At 36.1% G+C, this 19,971-nt stretch overlaps 1 protein-coding gene across 1 annotated transcript in view; it reads right to left on the bottom strand.

Annotated features, from left to right (window-relative positions):
- Positions 1 to 19,971, bottom strand: part of VPS50 (VPS50 subunit of EARP/GARPII complex) — a 141,145-nt gene that overhangs the window by 107,562 nt on the left and 13,612 nt on the right. The window contains exons 3-8 of the mRNA XM_002751602.7: positions 6,690 to 6,812; positions 5,557 to 5,628; positions 2,648 to 2,701; positions 1,722 to 1,792; positions 908 to 1,025; positions 790 to 825 (exon numbers count right to left, since the gene is read on the bottom strand). Of these exons, the coding sequence (XP_002751648.2) occupies positions 790 to 825; positions 908 to 1,025; positions 1,722 to 1,792; positions 2,648 to 2,701; positions 5,557 to 5,628; positions 6,690 to 6,812 (474 nt within the window). The remainder of the gene's footprint in view (positions 1 to 789; positions 826 to 907; positions 1,026 to 1,721; positions 1,793 to 2,647; positions 2,702 to 5,556; positions 5,629 to 6,689; positions 6,813 to 19,971) is intronic.

Here is a 19,971-nt window from a genome sequence, read left to right on the forward strand (position 1 = left end):
AAAATGCTCCAAAATAGTATGCATTCTATTTGTAACTGATATTCAATTTACCACCAAAAAAAAAATAGTTCCAAAGAAGTAAATTTGGAAAAAAACAACATATTAATAACCTCAGAGTATTTTTATCACCTAACAGTAACTTAATGCCAAATGAATTTTTCATATGTTTCTGAAACCCTTGTTAGCAATAATAGTTGAGAAGTAATAAAATAATTATACAGAAAACCACAAAGCTTTTCACTATGCTCAATTCTAAATTGAGCAGATGCAATTCAAATCACTGGTGATGCTGATAAGGACAAAGTACCTACCCCAAGGAGTTCAGGTATTATGAGGAAACACACATATTACATTATGCTTTGGTGAACCTCATGACACAAGTAGACAGAAAATGCTACTTGTGCATCAAAGAGAAAACAGATGGCTCTCAGAAAAGCAATTAATACATGATACTGAATATAACTACAGTATGGCACTTTCCTTTAATTACTACTATTTGTTAGATAAAAGAGATGTTAATTTTTATTGTTGTTTGGATGCAATACAATCAAATAGTTAACATTCCAGTGTTATTTTAAGATAAATGTTTCCCCAAATACATTTGCTTTTCTAAGTGAAGTATATACCATGTCAATAGAAAAAGCCTCCAGAGCAAGTATCTTTATGTGTCTAAAAATACTCTTTATATCATATACCGATTTGAGAAAAACGCACTCCTGAATTTTGTCTGCTTTAATGTTTCCATACAATATCACTACGACTCCAAATTTCCAAAACTTGTTAACTTACCTCCAGCATTTCACTTAAGCGTACATCTGTTCTTTGCTGAAAAAACAAAAATCAAACGTAAATTCTGTTTCAATGACAAAATTCAGTTTTATTATTTTTTAAAATGATCCATATATACCAATGTTTTTATAGTTCTCAGAGATTTCAGAAGTCCAATCAGCAACTGACGTTTCCTTTGATTTGCAAGAAGGCCTAAACTAGCTTGAGTAAAACCTTCTTTTGCAATATTCAAGTGTCTGCAAAAGTGAACAATAAATAGTTAAATGTTTTTTTGTTATAATAATAATACTATCTGCACAGAACAATTAGGTAAGTAATGAAGCAGTGAAATGATTACTATTAAAACCAAGGATTTAAACTACTATTTCACAAATATACTCAATGGCCAGTCTAAACCAACATTACTCAGAACACCACGAGAAGACTGGTGCCAATTCACAACCTGCTAGTGGTCTGTAACAAAAAAGTACAGAAACTGAGAATAAGCACTTAAAACACTTAGTTGAAAAGCTGACTGAATAATTATTCTTTGTGACTCTAATAATTTTTTTAAAATCAACACTGTATTAAATGTCTTTCCTTCATTTCATTTTATTACTAATTTGTTTTTATTGCATTACTTAAAAATAACATCCTATAGCAGATTGGAAATTTTAGAAAAAAAAAAAAAATAGGTCCTTCACCACAAATAGTTTGAGAAGCACTAGTCTAAACAATACAAAAACAGTAATATTTTTAAACCCATAAGTAGATTTAGAGATATTTCCCACAAACCCTTTTAGTGTAGTCTTTAGATTATAACACATATTCACTTAATGAATATTCTAGAAACCACAGCCATAATTTTAAAAATCAATTATTAATTATAGATTCCATAGTTATTCTTGAAATATTATCCAGCTTAAAGAAGAAAATATCATCAAAAGCAATACCTTCTCCCATTTGTACAGATAACAGCAGCTAACTGAAGACCTGTCTGCAATGAGGTAACTCTTTCAAGTTCCTATGGAAAGATTAGGTACAGGTTATTATCAGAGGTATTTTATTTTTCTTTCTTATTTATATAGTACTCTTAACAAAAACTCTAGTCCATTTCAAAGAAAACCTACTTGAAAAACAAAGTAGCATGGAAAATACCTGAATTTGAAAACTGTTAGTATATTTTTCACAAAATTTTTAAAGTGACTACTTGCAAATGATTTTCACAATGACAGATGACAAAATATTTAGTCAGTATTGCTTGTAAGGAAATCTAGACCCAACTTGTTGTGGACAGGAAGAAACAAATACCAGTAATATATCTATTTAAATGTTTCTACCCAAGAGAACGTCACAAGGTAATTAAAGGATATGACAATATGATTTCTGTTTACTAAGATGCTTTGACAATGAAAGTCTTCATTTGAACACTGGTAGACATTTCAATGGATTTTGAACACTCCAATTTTCTAATGAAAACACAGATTCAGTTATACGGTTCCAATTTTATCATATTTTAAAGCCAGATTGTTATATTGCCAATGAGTGGTCAATACTGCTGAATCTGTTTGTCTGCTAATGAAAGCAATTTTCACTGGCTCTTCCAAAGTTTGAAAAAACCAAGAGATCACTTTAGAATCATATATAAAAACCCTTCACTTCTTCAGTTTGATAAATTACCCCAAATGAAAAAGAAAAACATACCTACATAGATACACACACACACACGCACACACACGCGTGCACACACACACACACAGTCAATATGTTGCCACAGAATTATAGACAAAAAAATAATTATAATATTTTGACAGTTCCAAATGTAAATCACTCAACCATTTTAAAATTCTGCTATAACAAATAACAAATATTATCCTACCTTTACATAAGCAGGCTGTTTTTCAAGGATTAAATCTGCTACTTTTTTAGATACCTATAAGAAGATGTAATCAAACAAAGGAAGTAAAAGAACAAGCCTCATGCTTTCTACGACATTTTATATTTGAATGTTTAAAAGAATATTCAATAGATCTCCCCAATAACTTCTAGAGCAGCTACTGGCATACTACGGCCATATACATTTCCCTGGGCTATGAAATTAGTATAAGAGGTATATAATAAAGCACATAGCACAGGTTCTGTCTGTAACAGAAACTCGATAAATGATCATTCTTGTTGTTAATAATATGAGTCTCATTATTTGATTTACCTAACATTAACCAAAAAGTGTAACCATCTTTAAGGGAATAGGATTTTATTGAAAAAGATGAAATTGCTAAGCAGATTTTTAATGAACTGAATTTACGGAGACAATATCTGGAAACAAAACTTGCTTGTACCCTTTAGATCCTTTATGCTGCATAAGAAGACAAGCAAGTAGTTTGGTCCTCTACTTCTGAAAAGCTGAAAACATGTTTTTTGGAATGCTATGAAGATATCTAAGGTTGTGCATAGCATTCTATGAATATTAATATATGCAAGTTAGAAATATAATGATTTTGAACACAAGGCTCTAATTCCACCATTTCAGGGTACCTGCCAACCTCACTAACAGATACAGCACATGCAGCATGAAGCAGAACACACAGACGGTATTTAGGGAGTGTTTATTCCAGAAACACAATTGGCTCCCCTTCCCCAGGCCAACTGAGAACAAAACATTGCACGCCCACTATACTAATGCATTAACCCTTTCACATTTTCTTAATCTGCCTCAAGCATCTTTGAAATTATGTAAATTAATTTTTAGATACACTCATCGTTTGTCTAGAAAGAGGGATTCCACTAAAGTTAAGAAAATCAAATGTTAAATGGCTTTTAGACTTCAATGAATGAAGAAATATCAATGTTAATCCTAAATATCGTTTTAAGAATTCCAAATGTTCCCCAGGATTGTCCAGTAATATAGAGTACTGATCCATGGCCTGTAAGGAACCAGGATACACAGCAGGAATTGAGTGGCAGGTGAGCAAGCGAAGTTTCATCTGTATTTACAGCCACTCCCCGTCACTTGCATTACAGCCTGAGTTGTTCCTCCCATCAGATCAGCAGTGGCATTAGATTCTCATAGGAGCACTAACCCTATCCCTACTGTAAACTGCGCATACAAGGAATCGAGGTTGTGCGATCCTTATGAGAATCTAATGCCTGATAATCTGTCACTGTCTCCCATCAGATGGGATGATCTAGTTGCAGGAAAACAAGCTAAGGGATCCCACTGATTCTACATTATGCTGAGTTGAATAATTATTTCATTAGATATTATAATGGAATAATAATAGAAATAAAGTACACAATAAATGAAATGCACTTGAATCATTCTGAAACCATCCCCATTCAACCCCCCAGCAGTCCATGGAAAAATGGTCTTCCACAAGACTGGTCCCTGGTGCCGAAAATTGGTAACTGCTGCTCTAGAGCTCAAATCCTTTTTCCTGCCCAAGACTGCCCTACACCAACACTGAGACTTCAGAGTGTAACAGAAAAGTATACCTTCCTTTGTTTGCTGGTTGTATTATTAAAAATCATATCTTAAATTCAAACAGATAAACTTATTCCTACTGGTCCTTTGGTTGAAAAAAATTAATAAGATCACATGGTACCATTAATTAAGCCCCCTACAGTAGAGTCTGAATTTCATAAAGTGGGTTTGGCCTAATATGAAGAAATTATACAATCACAGAAATCTTACAGCATTAAAGAAAATGCAAGCCTAACCTATCACTTTGTTGATAAACAAAAGGGAGTAACTGAGGTTAAATGATTTACCCAACTTCGTGGTTAAATAGTGACTACAACTCAGATTTTCTGAATCTCAGGGGACCTTTATTCTGAGAAAAGATTACTCCATTACAGGACCAGGCATAGTGGTTCTCGCCTGTAATACCAGTGCTTTGGGAGGCTGAGACAGGAGAACTGTTTGAGCCCCAGAGTTCAAGACCTGCCTGGGCAACATAGTGAGACGCCATCTCTACAAAATATTTTAAAAATAGCCAGACACGGCTGGGCGCGGTGGCTCAAGCCTGTAATCCCAGCACTTTGGGAGGCTGAGGCGGGTGGATCACGAGGTCAAGAGATCAAGACCATCCTGGTCAACATGGTGAAACCCCATCTCTACTAAAAATACAAAAAATTAGCTGGGTATGGTGGCGTGTGCCTGTAATCCCAGCTACTCGGGAGGCTGATGCAGGAGAATTGCCTGAACCCAGGAGGCGGAGGTTGCGGTGAGCCGAGATCACGCCATTGCACTCCAGCCTGGGTAACAAGAGCGAAACTCCATCTCAAAATAAATAGCCAGACACAGTGGCACATGCCTATAGTCCCAACTACTCAGGAGGCTAAGATGGGAGGATCATTGAGTCCAGGAGAGAGAGGCTGCAGTGAGCCATAACAGTGCCACCACACTCCAACCTGGGCAACACAGCAAGACACTGTCTCAAAAGCCAAAAAAGAATGCTCAGTTACAAAACTATGGGTAGGGAAATCATGTATGTATGACAAGGAGCCTAAAGGTACTTACTCATCTAAAACAAAGTTCAAAGTTCTTTGATCACATTTAGGATTACAGAGAGAAAATGTCAAGTTCTAGAAGCAAATCTATTAAGTAACATAAGGAAAACCATAGGCATTAAATTTTAATACAAATGCATCATTTGAATCAGTCATGTTAAATAACAAGATTTGTTTCTATGTTAATTATTAGTTAAAACCGAACATCTGCAAACATTATCCCTCTCTGTTGTGTTTCATCTGCAGTTTTGTCAGTAGAAAACATGGTTTTTTACTTACTGCAGCTTGCTGTTGTTTCAATTTGTCTCTGTACTCTTCTAATTCTTGCAAATTGAGAACAGGTGGAAGCTTCTACAGAAAAAAAAATCATGAATGAAGAAGAAAAAATAAATTGTTTAATTTGGTTTCATTTACCTGGATCCTTCTGACTAGTGAACTACAATCTATGCATACAAAACAGCATCACATCCCACTGTCCTCCATGCTGCCTGTCCTCCCAATCTCCCTCCTAGACTCCAACCACAAAAGCCTACACATCTTTAGCACAAAGCCCTCTGGTTCCATCCTTCATCCAGCCTTGTTACTTCCACTGCTGCTCTACCTTCTGGGGATGCAGGGGACCTTGGGGGACCATTGGGGACCTTGGACCCTAGGCCAGCAGACTGCTGCCATGACCTCTGACAGGAGGATGTGAGAAAGTCCCTAACCCCAACTCTACCATCCACAGATACATCCCTATTTCTTTATGATAGAGCTCAAAACAGATTTCTCCTCTGGAATATTACAAACCATAAGTACTACTGTGTGACAGTTGTTAGACAACATTCTGGATTACATCAGCTTTCAGAGAACAGTATTGGAAACAAACCAAAATATGCATACCATTGTGTATACGGGAAAACATTCTCAGTCAATTGACTGATGAAACATCAAACTGAGTTAGGAACTGACTAACTGTATGTAATGCATATAGCATTTGGTTGTATCTAAAACTAAATTTCACTGTTCTGGCTTTTGTTAAAATTCCTATAAACTTAAAATGTCAGTATTACAAACATGGCATAAGAACTTTTATCATGACTAAACAATTATGTAAATACACGTTTCATAATTAAAAGTCTGCACTTCCCTACACATAAACAATATATAAAATAGGATAGAAACAGCATACTAATGCATTGGTGCTAAAAATAAAAAACCAAAAATACAGAAATGTTTCCCTGACCAATATTTTACAGTTGTACAATTTCATTGTCAAACAATGCCGACAGTTGATTTAATCACAATGTGGTAATCACAGACCTATTTTGGTACCAAAAATATATAAATGCTTCAAAAAAGCACTCAAATCTCAAAAATTCAATCACTGAACAAAATAGGCCTTAGATATGTTTTAATAAAATTCTTTTTACCTCCAGCTCATATTTAACAATATCAAATGAATCCGCAGAAAAATACACTTGTTCAATACTATTAATAAGCTCTTGTTCAGCTTGAGGGTCACTTGGCTGTTCTCGAAGTTCCCTGAATTCTTCCTTTAAGAAAAAAAAAATCACAATTATAGTACTTGTAGCTTTTAAAATTCCATCTGCATGGAAATAAATGATCATTTGTCTTAACAGTCACATATGTACCTGGAACAATTCTGACCAAGGATGCAAACCAACAGAAACCAGAAAAGTTCACAGGAAATTAGGAAATAGCCAAACACTAACACTAACAAGAAAAAAACTAGCCAGTTTGAATATCCAGATTTTATTCTCAATTCCTTATCAACAAGGTTGATAAAAATTTAAATATTCAACAACAAAAAAGTGACTACCTAAACCTATCATACATACATATCACAGATATACACTTACTATTTAACAATATTCTAAAATCTGTCTCACTCACCAGATAATAAGGGAAGAACACCTCAATAACTTCTGGGTCACAATCAACTTTAGAGCCCTAAGCAGAAGATATAAACTCTGCTAAAAAAATCTCAGTACTCAGCTCTCCAGAAAAGGTTCATAAATTTAGTTCTGTAATGCTATGAGGCTTCCTTCAAAGTGGATTGCTGCTACAATTAATGATCTGATTATGAACATAAACTTCTGCATTTTATTAAATGCTTTATTTCTAATGATACAGAACAGAGCTTCTGTGGATTTGAAGAAGAGCCTGACAGACAAACCCCTACCCCCAATGTCAGCATCCTTATCCTATGCAATTTCACTGCATAACCAGATAAAGCTTCAGTTAACTAGTAAATTTTTGCAATTCTGATACCCACTCCCCTGCCACATTGGTTAATCAAGACATTATTATAGGCATACAACAAGTTAATCATTTGGTTTATAAATTAAAATTAACCTCAAATACATTTATATACACAAAAGGAACTATTATTTTAAATCATTTTACAGTAATTAAAATAACACAATGAAATACTAAGGAAATACACAAAAATTATCTGGTCAATTAAAGAACAGTATATTTTTCAAACAGACACATTCTAGATTATTTTATTGCAGGGCATATTTTTTATTTACAAAAAAAAAGCCTTGCTCAGTTATCTTTTAGAGGTTACCTTATATTTTGTATTTGTAAAATTAACTATAAAAGTATTCCCTATTAGTAAGTTCAAGGTAAAGAAAATTAGAACAAATCTAAAAGTCAAGAAAATAGTTGGCTGTTTAAATTTAAAATTCCAATAAACTTAAAAGAGAAGGCAAACTCATAAATATCAAACCTGAGTAATCAAAAATGCTGGAAAGGAAAATCCCTCTTCTTTATTAACTCATAAAATACACTGAGAAAAAAAGGTCAAAGATATAGCCATCGCTGAGTCAGCCTGCAATTAGCTACTATGAGTGCAATAAGAAATTCAAGGTCCTAACAGTGGGAGCTACCTCCCAGAAGGGGTTTATCTACAACATGTGAATCCATTTAGCACCCTGGACAGTGGTGCTGCCACACAGAATTTGTTAAAACTCACACTCGTGCAAGGGAAGGTTCCCAACTAGCCTATCAACAGGCAACCTCCATGTATTCAGCGGAAATATGAAAAAAGAGTAAGAAATGAGATGAAAGAGGAGGTCTGAACTTCCTGGCAATCTCTTTCCCTAAATGTCCACAGGCTTTTAAAATACCAGCTTCAAATGCTGTAAGTTGAGGGAGGGGAGGAAATGAGGCCCAAGTGACAACATGGCAACATTGCCTCCTGAGGAATTCTGCAGTAAAATGAGCAAATAAATGCAGGTGATACCATTCAAGAAAAAATGTTTGAAGATTATAAAAACTGCTAAGATTTTTTTCAACCAGATAGACAGCCAAGCCAGAAATTCTAATAGACTGCAATAATTAAGTATTTTCATCTGAAAAGCATAAATGTCAATGACATATAACACCATGCTGAGGTTCTCAATACAGTACCTAACTGATAAGAAGTTAAAGATACTTGGATTTTAGCTGCAATTCCACTATTAACCCTCGACAACTTAGTCTCTTCATGCCTAGTTTTTTTCACCTGTAAAGGACAAACATACATGCTTGCGCTCTCTCACGCTCTCGCTCGCGCTCTCTCTCTCTCTCTCTCACACACACACACACACACACACACACACACCCGCTTTCCTCTCAAAATGACTGTGAAACAAATATACAAAGTTATTAAGAATGCCAAAGAAAAAACATAAAGTATCTCACAAGTGTACACTTCCAAAACATGATGAATCTGTAAAAAGAATACAATGTGTATATGTATATCAAATGCTATTCTTTCCTAAAAAACTGAGCAATTCATATCACAGAGAGCATACAACCCCATATGATTTCAAAGAACTGACATGGAACACTTGACACTCTAAACTGTAAGAAACCTGGCCTAAGGAAAGGAATAAAACCTAGAAAAGCAGAAAAAAAAATGTAGCATACAAAATAGAATTAAACCCAAAACAAATGTCCCCATGTAACATTATTTCCCTATAAAATATCCTCTCCTTTAAAACAATTACACAGCTTCTATGTGAAAATATACATATGAACTGGAACTTATTCAAACCCCCTTCTGGAATCCCGATTCCTGTGTTCTTTTCAATCCCATTGCACCAGCAGCCTGTAAAGCTCTGCTTCTACCTAATCATTCTTTAAATGTTTCATCGCTCTTAGGACTGCCTGCTCAATCAGACTGTACACTTCATCAAAACTCAGACTTCTCTTCATTCCCCATCATGCTGCTCTACACTGCCAAGGCACACCGTAGATAATAATCACTAATTCTTATTTCTGATCAAACTAAAATTAATTTACAATTAATTCCCAAAAAATGAATATAAAACAAAAGGAAAAGACCATATGTTCTTGTTTTGATAGTCAAAATTTTCCACAAACTCTTAGTAAAACATTTCTTTCTTTTAATTAGAGATAACAACAAATGTGAACTGATTTAGGAAAATTTTATATACATAAATTAGAAAAATAAACAGAAGCAACCAGATTGCATATTCTCAACACGATTACTCGATAATTTAATAGAAACTGATTCCCTAGGGTGGGAGATACAAAAATACATAATTCTTCACCTAAAACAGAACCAGTGGCAAGCCAATAGACAAGTATGAGGCCAAATTTTACATAGTCAAAATGAACAAGAGGTTTCCTATAAAAAAAATTACAAGGCAAAATTTGGGGAACTGAATATCAAATGAAACTTCTTATACCATATTTAAACACATGATTTAAGAAAAAAGTTATAATAATATTAGATATTCAAGCTAAGTCTGGGATAAAGTATTTCAGCCTTAAAAATGCTTAAAATAATTTATTTTTACAATAAAATTTGTGTCACATATTAACAGTGACATTAAATGCTCTCTAAAACTTGAAAATCCAAAAATAATTTGTCAGCAACTACAGTCTATGAAATGTGCCACACGACTTACTGTCAATGGTAATCAACTAAGGAAAAAGTATATCAGTGTCACCCCAGAATGAAAGCTGGAGAAAAAAACTACAATTAAAGTAATGAACTGGAGTAACAGAAGAGGAAACAAAAGCATAAAAGGCAAAAATGAACAAATCAAATCTCTCTCCCATACTATCCTTACAAACTAACCTGCCTATTTTCAAACCTCTATAACCTTATCTTTCCCAAAAAACAATTCCATTTAAGAAATAGTTTTTAAAATTCCCACTATGTAAAAATTTCCCATACTAGGTCCTACAAGGAACAAAAATGAGTAAAATATAGCTCTTCCCTCAAACAGATGTTAAAGTAATAGGAGAGGTGGGATAAATTAGTAAGCAATGACAATGCATGGCAGAGCATAAGGGTGATGCAAACAGCATGAAGGCATTAGATGGTGAGTTCACATCTGATGGAAGAGGTGGCATTTGGAAAATAAGGAAGAATCGGTAAAATTTCAAATTTAGAAATTTGGGGAATAGGGTTACAAATATAAAGCAAAGCAAAAGCAAAAATATTGTATCAGGCAAGTGTACAACAGGTTAAAGCAATAAAGGGTGGCTTCTGCAGGACAGAAAAATGTCACAAGGGAGAGGCTGCATGTATGCCAAGAGACAATAAGATGCAACAACTGAGATTTGTTTGAATTCATTTTTAAAAATATATTAGAACCATATTTTCTTCACTAAAAATAAAGCATCTTAACACACATCACTGCCCTAGGTGCTATATCAAAAACAGGCATAAATATTCAATATTTTCTTAATGTAATAAACCAAGCAGGAGTCAATGTTTTAGAGGCATTTTTCCAGCAGTCACAACATGCTATAAGGTTGCATATAATACCACCTAGCCTATTTTTCTATATTGATCATGTCTGAGATAAAGCTACATGGGCATGCACATAAATGTACATCATAAATGTATGAAAAATGAAGAAAAAATCATATTAGAAATTTAGGTCAACATCTTTGATTTAGCCAAGCGACTTTTCCTCTCCACATAACAAAAAAAGGTTTTATGAGAATTTGGGATTCAGGTCTATAAAATTATTTGAGCCCTCAAATGTAAGGTATTGTAATACATTCCCAGTATATTTACGGTTTGTAAGGAACTATACTATAACTTTACAGGCAATTTGCCATTTAAGAGTTCATCACTCAAGGGAATTTATTCAAATTTAGAAGGGAAAAAAAGAGATTACTAATTTTGTATTTAACTACTACTTTTAAATTATTCAAAATACCACACTAATTAAAAACACTAACCCAAATTCAGGGCTCTTAATTCTATTCACTTTTATTAAAAAGTTAGTTATGAAAGCTTAACAGTTTTCCTTACCATTATTAAACTTAATATTCTCTGCAATTTTTGAAAAGTAATTTAACCTAATTTTTAAACCTATATGACAGTTTGGAATCTCATAACCTTCAGTACCAGGTTTTTATTCAAACAAAAGTATGAATGCAAATCTTCATTTCATAGGTCACATTTCAAAACTCTGCAAAAAAATGTACGTAATAAAAAATGAAATGCATACCAACTACCTTTCTGTACTTAATTCATTAGACCTGATTATATAGCTCAATGGCAGAATGCAATGTACATAAGTGTGTATTGAGAAGGGGGAGAAATTTTACAAGCAAGATTTGGGGTTTGCCACAGTTAATCTTATCAAAGACTTTTTTTTATTTTTACTGTTTGCACTTCTTCATTTATCAACATAAAAAAGCTATTCTGTTATAAGAAAAGAAAAACAGAAGCCGTAATCTTACCAAAGTTAACATCACTTTAGAGTTCAAATTGAAACCAAAAACAAAACAAAACAAAACCCAAAAACAATTAGTCACCAAAATCTAAAAAGAGCTAAAAGGAAGAACAAAACATAAAGTTTTCAATATTCAGTCAGTATTACAAAAGTCATAAATCACTGAACAGAAATGGATTTTATCTCTTTCCAAATGAAACAAGATTCAAAACTTATTTTAAGAACACAAATACCCTAAAACCATATACCACATAAGTTTATAATGAATTGCCAGATGTCTGATTTCCTTTGTGAGGAAATGGCACATTCTCCTAAAATCCCACAAGAACAACGATAATAATTCATCAAAGATAGCTGGTTCATCAGTTTCTGTGTGATTTAAATAAACTTATCTTTTAGAGCCTACCCTGTTTTTCTTCAGGCCTTTAGTGCCATCTAGTGGAATACTGTTGGAGTTACAATTTAAAAAGAGGTTTTGGCAAAATGATTTACAGAACACTTTTATAAAAGGTTATTGTATCACATTTTAATCCAGCTTTATAACACAATCAAGTGACTAAGATGATGTGTTTTAATGTGTGCCACATGCCTGTCCTTTCTGGGGCTAACACTGAAGAAAAGACACATCAAAAATCGAGATACAGAGAGAAAAATCCAGTGTGTACATCCTAACTGTTTTTGTTTTCAAACATCTCACCAGTTTCTCTAGAAATACTGTCTATTCTGAGAAAAGACAACATCACAGCACCTTCAATCCCAGTGCCTTTCAACCAGAACCTTCTTCCAACTTCCAAATCCAATAAAATCATCAGTCCTATTTAAATGTCCCTTCAATGTAACCCTTCTCCATTTCCTATACCTTATGTTCCTTTTTTCTTCTTAATCAGCATCCTGGTCCCCAACCTCCACTCAACAGCTCACCCCATAATACTGTAATCTTTCTTTAAAAAATTAATCACCAACTGTAAAAGATCCTGAATACACTTCTATCTAGTCTACTTCCTCTCCTAGCTTTGATACCACTGTGCACACCTTCACACAAACTCTATTGTGCCTCTACTCCTCTGCAATTATCTATTTTTGCTTGTCTCCCTTACTCAGGTTGAGTTAGGAACAGAGTCTTGTACCTCTTTGTAACTTCAATGATTAGTAACTGCCTGGTTCCATAAATGTTTGCCAAATGGACTGTATGAATGAACTTACATGATTTGTTATGAAAGAAGTGTAAAGAATGTCAAAGCATCTGAAGCCATGAGAAGCATAATTTTATTAATGGTTAAAAAGAACAAAACTAAATACTGTTAGCCATGAGCACCTAAGAAAAACTCATAAATGATTTTGCAGATCCATGGCTAGAGTCTCCCTTAGTATCACCTGCAGAAGACACCTGTCCTAAATGATACATAATCCTAAATGGAAAGTCTTTCTCACAATCACTAAAGTTTCCTAGTCATATACCTCAATACTAATCTTCTCTAATACAGATACCAATATGTTAATCTTCTTAAAAAAACACTGCTCAGAAAATTCTTTAGAATGTAGATTTCTTATATCATATTTCTCCTATAAAAATTATAACATAGAAGGTATAAAACATTAGAGCTAAAAGGACTCTAAAAAATCATCTAGTTCAATAGCATATTTTCACAAATGAGGCACAAATCATTAAAATGACTTTCTTTCAACAAGCTGAATGTTTAAACCTACGTCAATACTTAAACCTACATCTCTTGACTTACTCAAGCACACTGTCCAAATATTTTGGTAATAGTGTAAAACAAGCTCTGCAGTTAGCATGTGGTTTTAGGATTCTTTTAATGGATGTTATGAAGTCAAGTCAAATTGGTTTATCTAATTTCACAGAAGTACCAGAAACTCTAGAAAACATTCTGCTCAAATTCCTAGAATTTATATAAGTAGAAATGGTACAGAGTGGGCAGGTACTCAATAAATACTGTTGAATGGACAAAGTATAAAATAATTATTTCTTATATTTAAATAATTATATTCTCAAATGTTGACTGCAACAGACATTTATTTTGTCACCTCATCCTATGTTTTTCTTTCACAAAGAAAAAAGGTAAACCAATCCTGTAATAGTAAACACAGCTGAATCACATTACTATTTATGAATTAATTAAATCTAGGCCAAGGAAACTCTTATCATTAAAGAATACTATCAGGAGGCAATACTTCAGTAAAAATTCATAAAACTATATTAGTATCAATACTTTTTCAGGTTCATATTGTGCCATTGTGGAAGTACAATGGAAAGTATTAATAAAGGCTGGATGAAGATTTATAAGGTTCTGAATACTGGTATTTCTATTTTGAATCAGGGTTCAACAAATACCCTCAAACACAGTCCTAATAAGTTCTATAACAAATAACCTTTTGGCTCTGATTATTATCATATATTATAATAAATACTGGTTTTATTCTTAAATCTTGTAACCAAGTAAAACTCCTTTCATGTTTAAATGGATAAAATACTACCTAATTTCTTATATCTTTACATAAAAATCTCGCAAATTTGAAGTATAACAGAATCCACTGCAAAGAATGAAATTTTAGGTTTCATTCAACCTTATCCTACAAAAATTCTCAGTAAAACTTCAAAACGATTTTTTAGAACAGTTCCTCTATTTCCTGTTGCTCCATTCTTGAGATGATATTCTCACCTTGGCCAATGGTTCCCAAACCTGGCTCCACAATGGAATCACCAGGGAATCTCTAAATATTCCTGACATTTGTCTCCACCCAAAAATGGTGATTTAATTGGAATTGGCCATGGCCTGAGAACCACTAATTCTAAATGTGCAGCAAAGTTTGGGTACCACTGATCTTGGCACTGAGCTATTTAAGCTAAGATTTCTGAAATCTGTCTCAAAGTTTTCTTTGCTCTAGCAAGTTCTGAAAAGAACCTTAAATGTTTTCTACTTTTCTATACTATTTTATCCGCCCAAATTCCAAATTTCCAGTATACATATTACCAGTTGAATTGCATCTGCTCTTAAAATGGGGCATAAGGTCAGTTTGTCTATAAAATGCAGAAATTGTACCAGATGGCTTCTTACCACTTTGAATATATATAGTTCTCAAAAATAAATAAATGAATAAACGATACCATCTGGCTTATCAAGCACACCTATAGCCATTCAATTCTCCCTCACTACCCTCCTTTTTCTAGCAAGTTGAAGCATATAAAATTTGCCAATATTTGACCATTCTAAACTTAAACAGCCATAATTCATCCAAATATTTTTCTCCTACTTATCCTTTATACTAGAACCTTTTCATGTAACAGAACCCCAACTAACCTATTTCTTTCTTGAAAATACCACTGAATGTTTGACTCAAGATGGCGCTGTGAGAACAACCCAGGATTGGAGCTCGCGTTGAATCCACAAACGGTGAGTCAGAGCTGCATTTCCAGACTGATCTTTGTTGCCCACAGAACGGGGAAACTCCCAAGTATAAAAAGACACGGGACGCCAGGCAGTAGGTCTGCCTGGCGAAGCCAGCAGCCGGGGCGGTGGCGGCCGGCCCTACCCAGCAATCCCCACAGGGCGCGCTTGCCCGGGTGCCTTGTTGAACCGGCAACCTGAGACTTGAGAGGGCTGGACTTGAGACTGAACGAGACTTGGACAATAGCCCAGCCCAGGGGATTGCAGGGACAGATCGTTTGGGATACCCAGTGGGACGAACAAAACCGCGATTTCAAACTATCCCGAGCAGACGGTCCGAGATGCTCTGTGGGGGAGGGGCGTCCACCACTACCGAGGCAACCCGCCCCAACTGAGATACACGCCCACTGCTGACGCAGCCAGCCGTTGCCGAGGCAACCCGCCCCAACTGAGATACACGCCCACTGCTGACGCAGCCAACCGTTGCCGAGGCAACCCGCCACAACTGAGATACACGCCCACTGCTGACGCAGCCAGCCGTTGCCGAGGCAACCCGTCCCTACTGAGATACACGCCCACTGCTGACCCAGCCTGCCGTTGCTGAGGCAACATGCTACAACGAAGAGACTCCGCCTCAGGGCGTGGTGGAGACCACAGCAGAGCCTGCAGGAACAGGGCGAATCACACAACAGCAGGGCGGAGCCTCGGCAACCAAACAGTGGCTAGTCTGCCTTCTAACTGGGCAGGACACCTCATCGAACATCCAAAAATAAAGCCCAAACCCCTCAACACAGAGCATTTGAGAAAAAAAAGGGTTTTTTAATGAGCTCTATTGCAGCACAATAAAACATAGCAGCCTAACAGCCCTGAAGGAACAACAGAGAGCACAGCTCAGCAATTAAACCCCTATAAAGTACAAACTGTCTCCTCAAGCAGCTCCCTGACCCCTCTATATCCAAAAGACTGACATTAGGCAGGCATCATCCAGGGACAAAGATAGCAGAAAAAGAAACTGGTAGCATCCCTCGCTGTGCCACAGCTGCTAGAGGTGCACCCCAGACAAGCAGGGTCTGGAGCGGACCTCAGCAGTCATACAGCAAAGGGGCTAGACTGGTAGAAGGAAAACCAAGCAACAGAAATACTTCATCATCAACATTCTGGGTGTCCACTCAGAGACCCAATCGAAAAGTCAGCAACTACGCAGACGACCAGCGGACAAATCCACAAAGATGGGAAGAAACCAGCACAAAAAGGAGGAAAACACCCGAAACCAGAACACCTCGCCTCCTAGAAAGGACCAAAACTCCTCACCAGCAAGGGAACAAAGCTGGATGGAGAATGACTGTGACGAAATGACGGAATTAGACTTCAGAAGATGGATAATGAGAAACTTTTGTGAGCTAAAAGATCATGTATTAAATCAATGCAAAGAAACTAAGAACCTTGAAAAAAGATTTGAAAAAAGATTCGAGGAAATGATAACAAGAATGGATAACTTAGAGAGGAATATGAATGAATTAAAGGAGCTGAAAAACACAATACGAGAACTTCGCGAAGCAAACACTAGTTTCAATAGCCGAATTGACCAAGCAGAAGAAAGAATATCTGAAGTCGAAGACCAACTCAATGAAATAAAACGAGAAACCAAGATCAGAGAAAAAAGCGCAAAAAGGAATGAACAAAGTCTCCAAGAAATGTGGGACTATGTGAAGAGACCTAACCTACGTTTGATAGGTGTACCAGAAGGGGACGAAGAGAATGAATCCAAGCTGGAAAATACTCTTCAGGACATCATCCAGGAAAATTTCCCCCACCCAGCAAGACAGGCCAACACTCAATTGCAGGAAATACAGAGAACACCACAAAGATATTCCGCAAGAAGAGCAACCCCAAGGCACATAATCGTCAGATTCAACAGGGTTGAAATAAAGGAGAGAATACTAAGGGCAGCCAGAGAGAAAGGTCGGGTCACCCACAAAGGGAAGCCCATCAGACTCACAGCAGATCTCTCGGCAGAAACTCTACAAGCCAGAAGAGAGTGGGGGCCAATATTCAACATTCTTAAAGAAAAGAACTTTCAACCCAGAATTTCATATCCAGCCAAACTGAGCTTCAGAAATGAAGGAAAAATAAAATCCTTTGCGAACAAGCAAGTACTCAGAGATTTTGTCACCACCAGGCCTGCTTTACAAGAGCTCCTAAAAGAGGCACTACACATAGAAAGGATCAACCAGTACCAGCCATTCCAAAATCACACTGAATGCTAAAGAGCTTCAACATAATGAAGAATCTACAACAACTAACAGGCAAAACAGCCACTTAGCATCAAAATGGCAGTATCAAATTCACACATAACAATATTAACCCTAAATGTAAATGGACTAAATGCACCAATCAAAAGACACAGACTGGCAAATTGGATAAAAAGCCAAAACCCATCAGTGTGCTGTATCCAGAAAACCCATCTCACATGCAAGGATACACAAAGGCTCAAAATAAAGGGATGGAGGAAGATTTACCAAGCTAATGGAAAGCAAAAAAAAGCAGGAGTTGCAATTCTCATCTCTGATAAAATAGACTTTAAAGCAACAAAGATCAAAAGAGACAAAGAAGGCCATTACATAATGGTAAAAGGATCAATACAACAAGAAGAGCTAATGATCCTAAACATATATGGACCCAATGCAGGAGCACCCAGATACATAAGGCAAGTTCTTAATGACTTACAAAAGGACTTAGACTCCCACACAATAATAGTGGGAGACTTTAACACTCCACTGTCAATACTAGACAGATCAACCAGACAGAAAATCAACAAGGATATCCAGGGCTTGAACTCAGACCTGGAGCAAGCAAACCTGATAGACATTTACAGAACTCTCCACCCCAAATCCACAGAATACACATTCTTCTCAGTACCACATCACACCTACTCTAAAACTGACCACATAATTGGAAGTAAAGCACTGCTCAACAAATGCAAAACAACTAAAATCACAACAAACAGCCTCTCAGACCATAGTGCAATCAAGTTAGAACTCAGAATTCAGAAACCGACCCAGAACCGCACAGCTTCATGGAAACTGAACAACTGGCTCTTGAATGTTGACTGGGTAAACAACGAAATGAAGGCAGAAATAAAGAAGTTCTTCGAAACCAATGAGAACGAAGACACAACGTGCCAGAACCTCTGGGACACATTTAAAGCAGTCTCTAAAGTATATAGCAATAAGTGCCCATATGAGGAGAATGGAGAGATCCAAAATTGACACCCTATCGTCAAAATTGAAAGAGCTAGAGGAGCAAGATCAAAAAAAGTCAAAACCCAGCAGAAGACAAGAAATTACTAAGATCAGAGCTGAGCTGAAGGAGACTGAGACACGAAAAACCCTTCAAAAAATCAATAAATCCAAGAGCTGCTTTTTGAAAAGATCAGCAAAATAGACAGACCACTAGCCAGATTGATTAAAAATAAAAGAGAGAACAACCAAATAGATGCAATAAAAAATGATAAAGGGGAAATCACCACAGATTCCACAGAAATTCAAACCATCATCAGAGAATATTACAAACAACTATATGCGCATAAACTAGTAAACCTGGAAGAAATGGATAAATTCCTGGACTCCTGTGTCCTCCCAAGCCTAAACCAGGAGGAAGCTGAAACTATGAATAGACCAATAACAAGGTCTGAAGTCGAGGCAGCAATTAAGAGCCTACCACACAAAAAAAGCCCAGGTCCAGACGGGTTCACAGCCGAATTCTACCAGACACACAAGGAGGAGCTGGTACCATTCCTTCTAAAACTATTTCAAACAATCCAAAAAGAGGGAATCCTTCCCAAATCATTTTATGAGACTAACATCATCCTGATACCAAAACCCGGCAGAGACCCAACGAGAAAAGAAAACTTCAGGCCAATAGCCATGATGAACATAGATGTAAAAATCTTCAATAAAATATTGGCAAGCCGATTGCAACAGCAAATCAAAAAACTTATTCATCATGATCAAGTAGGATTCATCCCGGGGATGCAAGGCTGGTTCAACATACGCAAGTCTATCAACGTAATTCACCACATAAACAGAACCAAAAACAAAAACCACATGATTATCTCAATTGACGCAGAGAAGGCATTTGACAAAATTCAACAGCCCTTTATGCTAAAAACCCTCAATAAACTCGGTATCGATGGAACATATCTCAAAGTAATAAAAGCTATTTACAACAAACCAACAGCCAATATCATACTGAATGGGCAAAAACTGGAAGCATTCCCTCTGAAATCTGGCACTAGACAAGGATGCCCTCTCTCACCACTCCTATTCAATATAGTACTGGAAGTTCTAGCCAGAGCAATCAGGCAAGAAAAAGAAATAAAGGGTATTCAAATAGGAAAGGTGGAAGCCAAATTGTCTCTATTTGCAGACGACATGATAGTATACCTAGAAGACCCCATTGCCTCAGCCCAAAAACTCCTGAAACTGATAAGCAACTTCAGCAAAGTCTCAGGATATAAAATCAATGTGCAAAAATCACAAGCATTCGTCTACACCAACAACAGACTT

This window comes from Callithrix jacchus, chromosome 11 (assembly GCF_049354715.1).
Source record: "Callithrix jacchus isolate 240 chromosome 11, calJac240_pri, whole genome shotgun sequence".
Taxonomy (NCBI): Eukaryota; Metazoa; Chordata; class Mammalia; order Primates; family Cebidae; genus Callithrix; species Callithrix jacchus.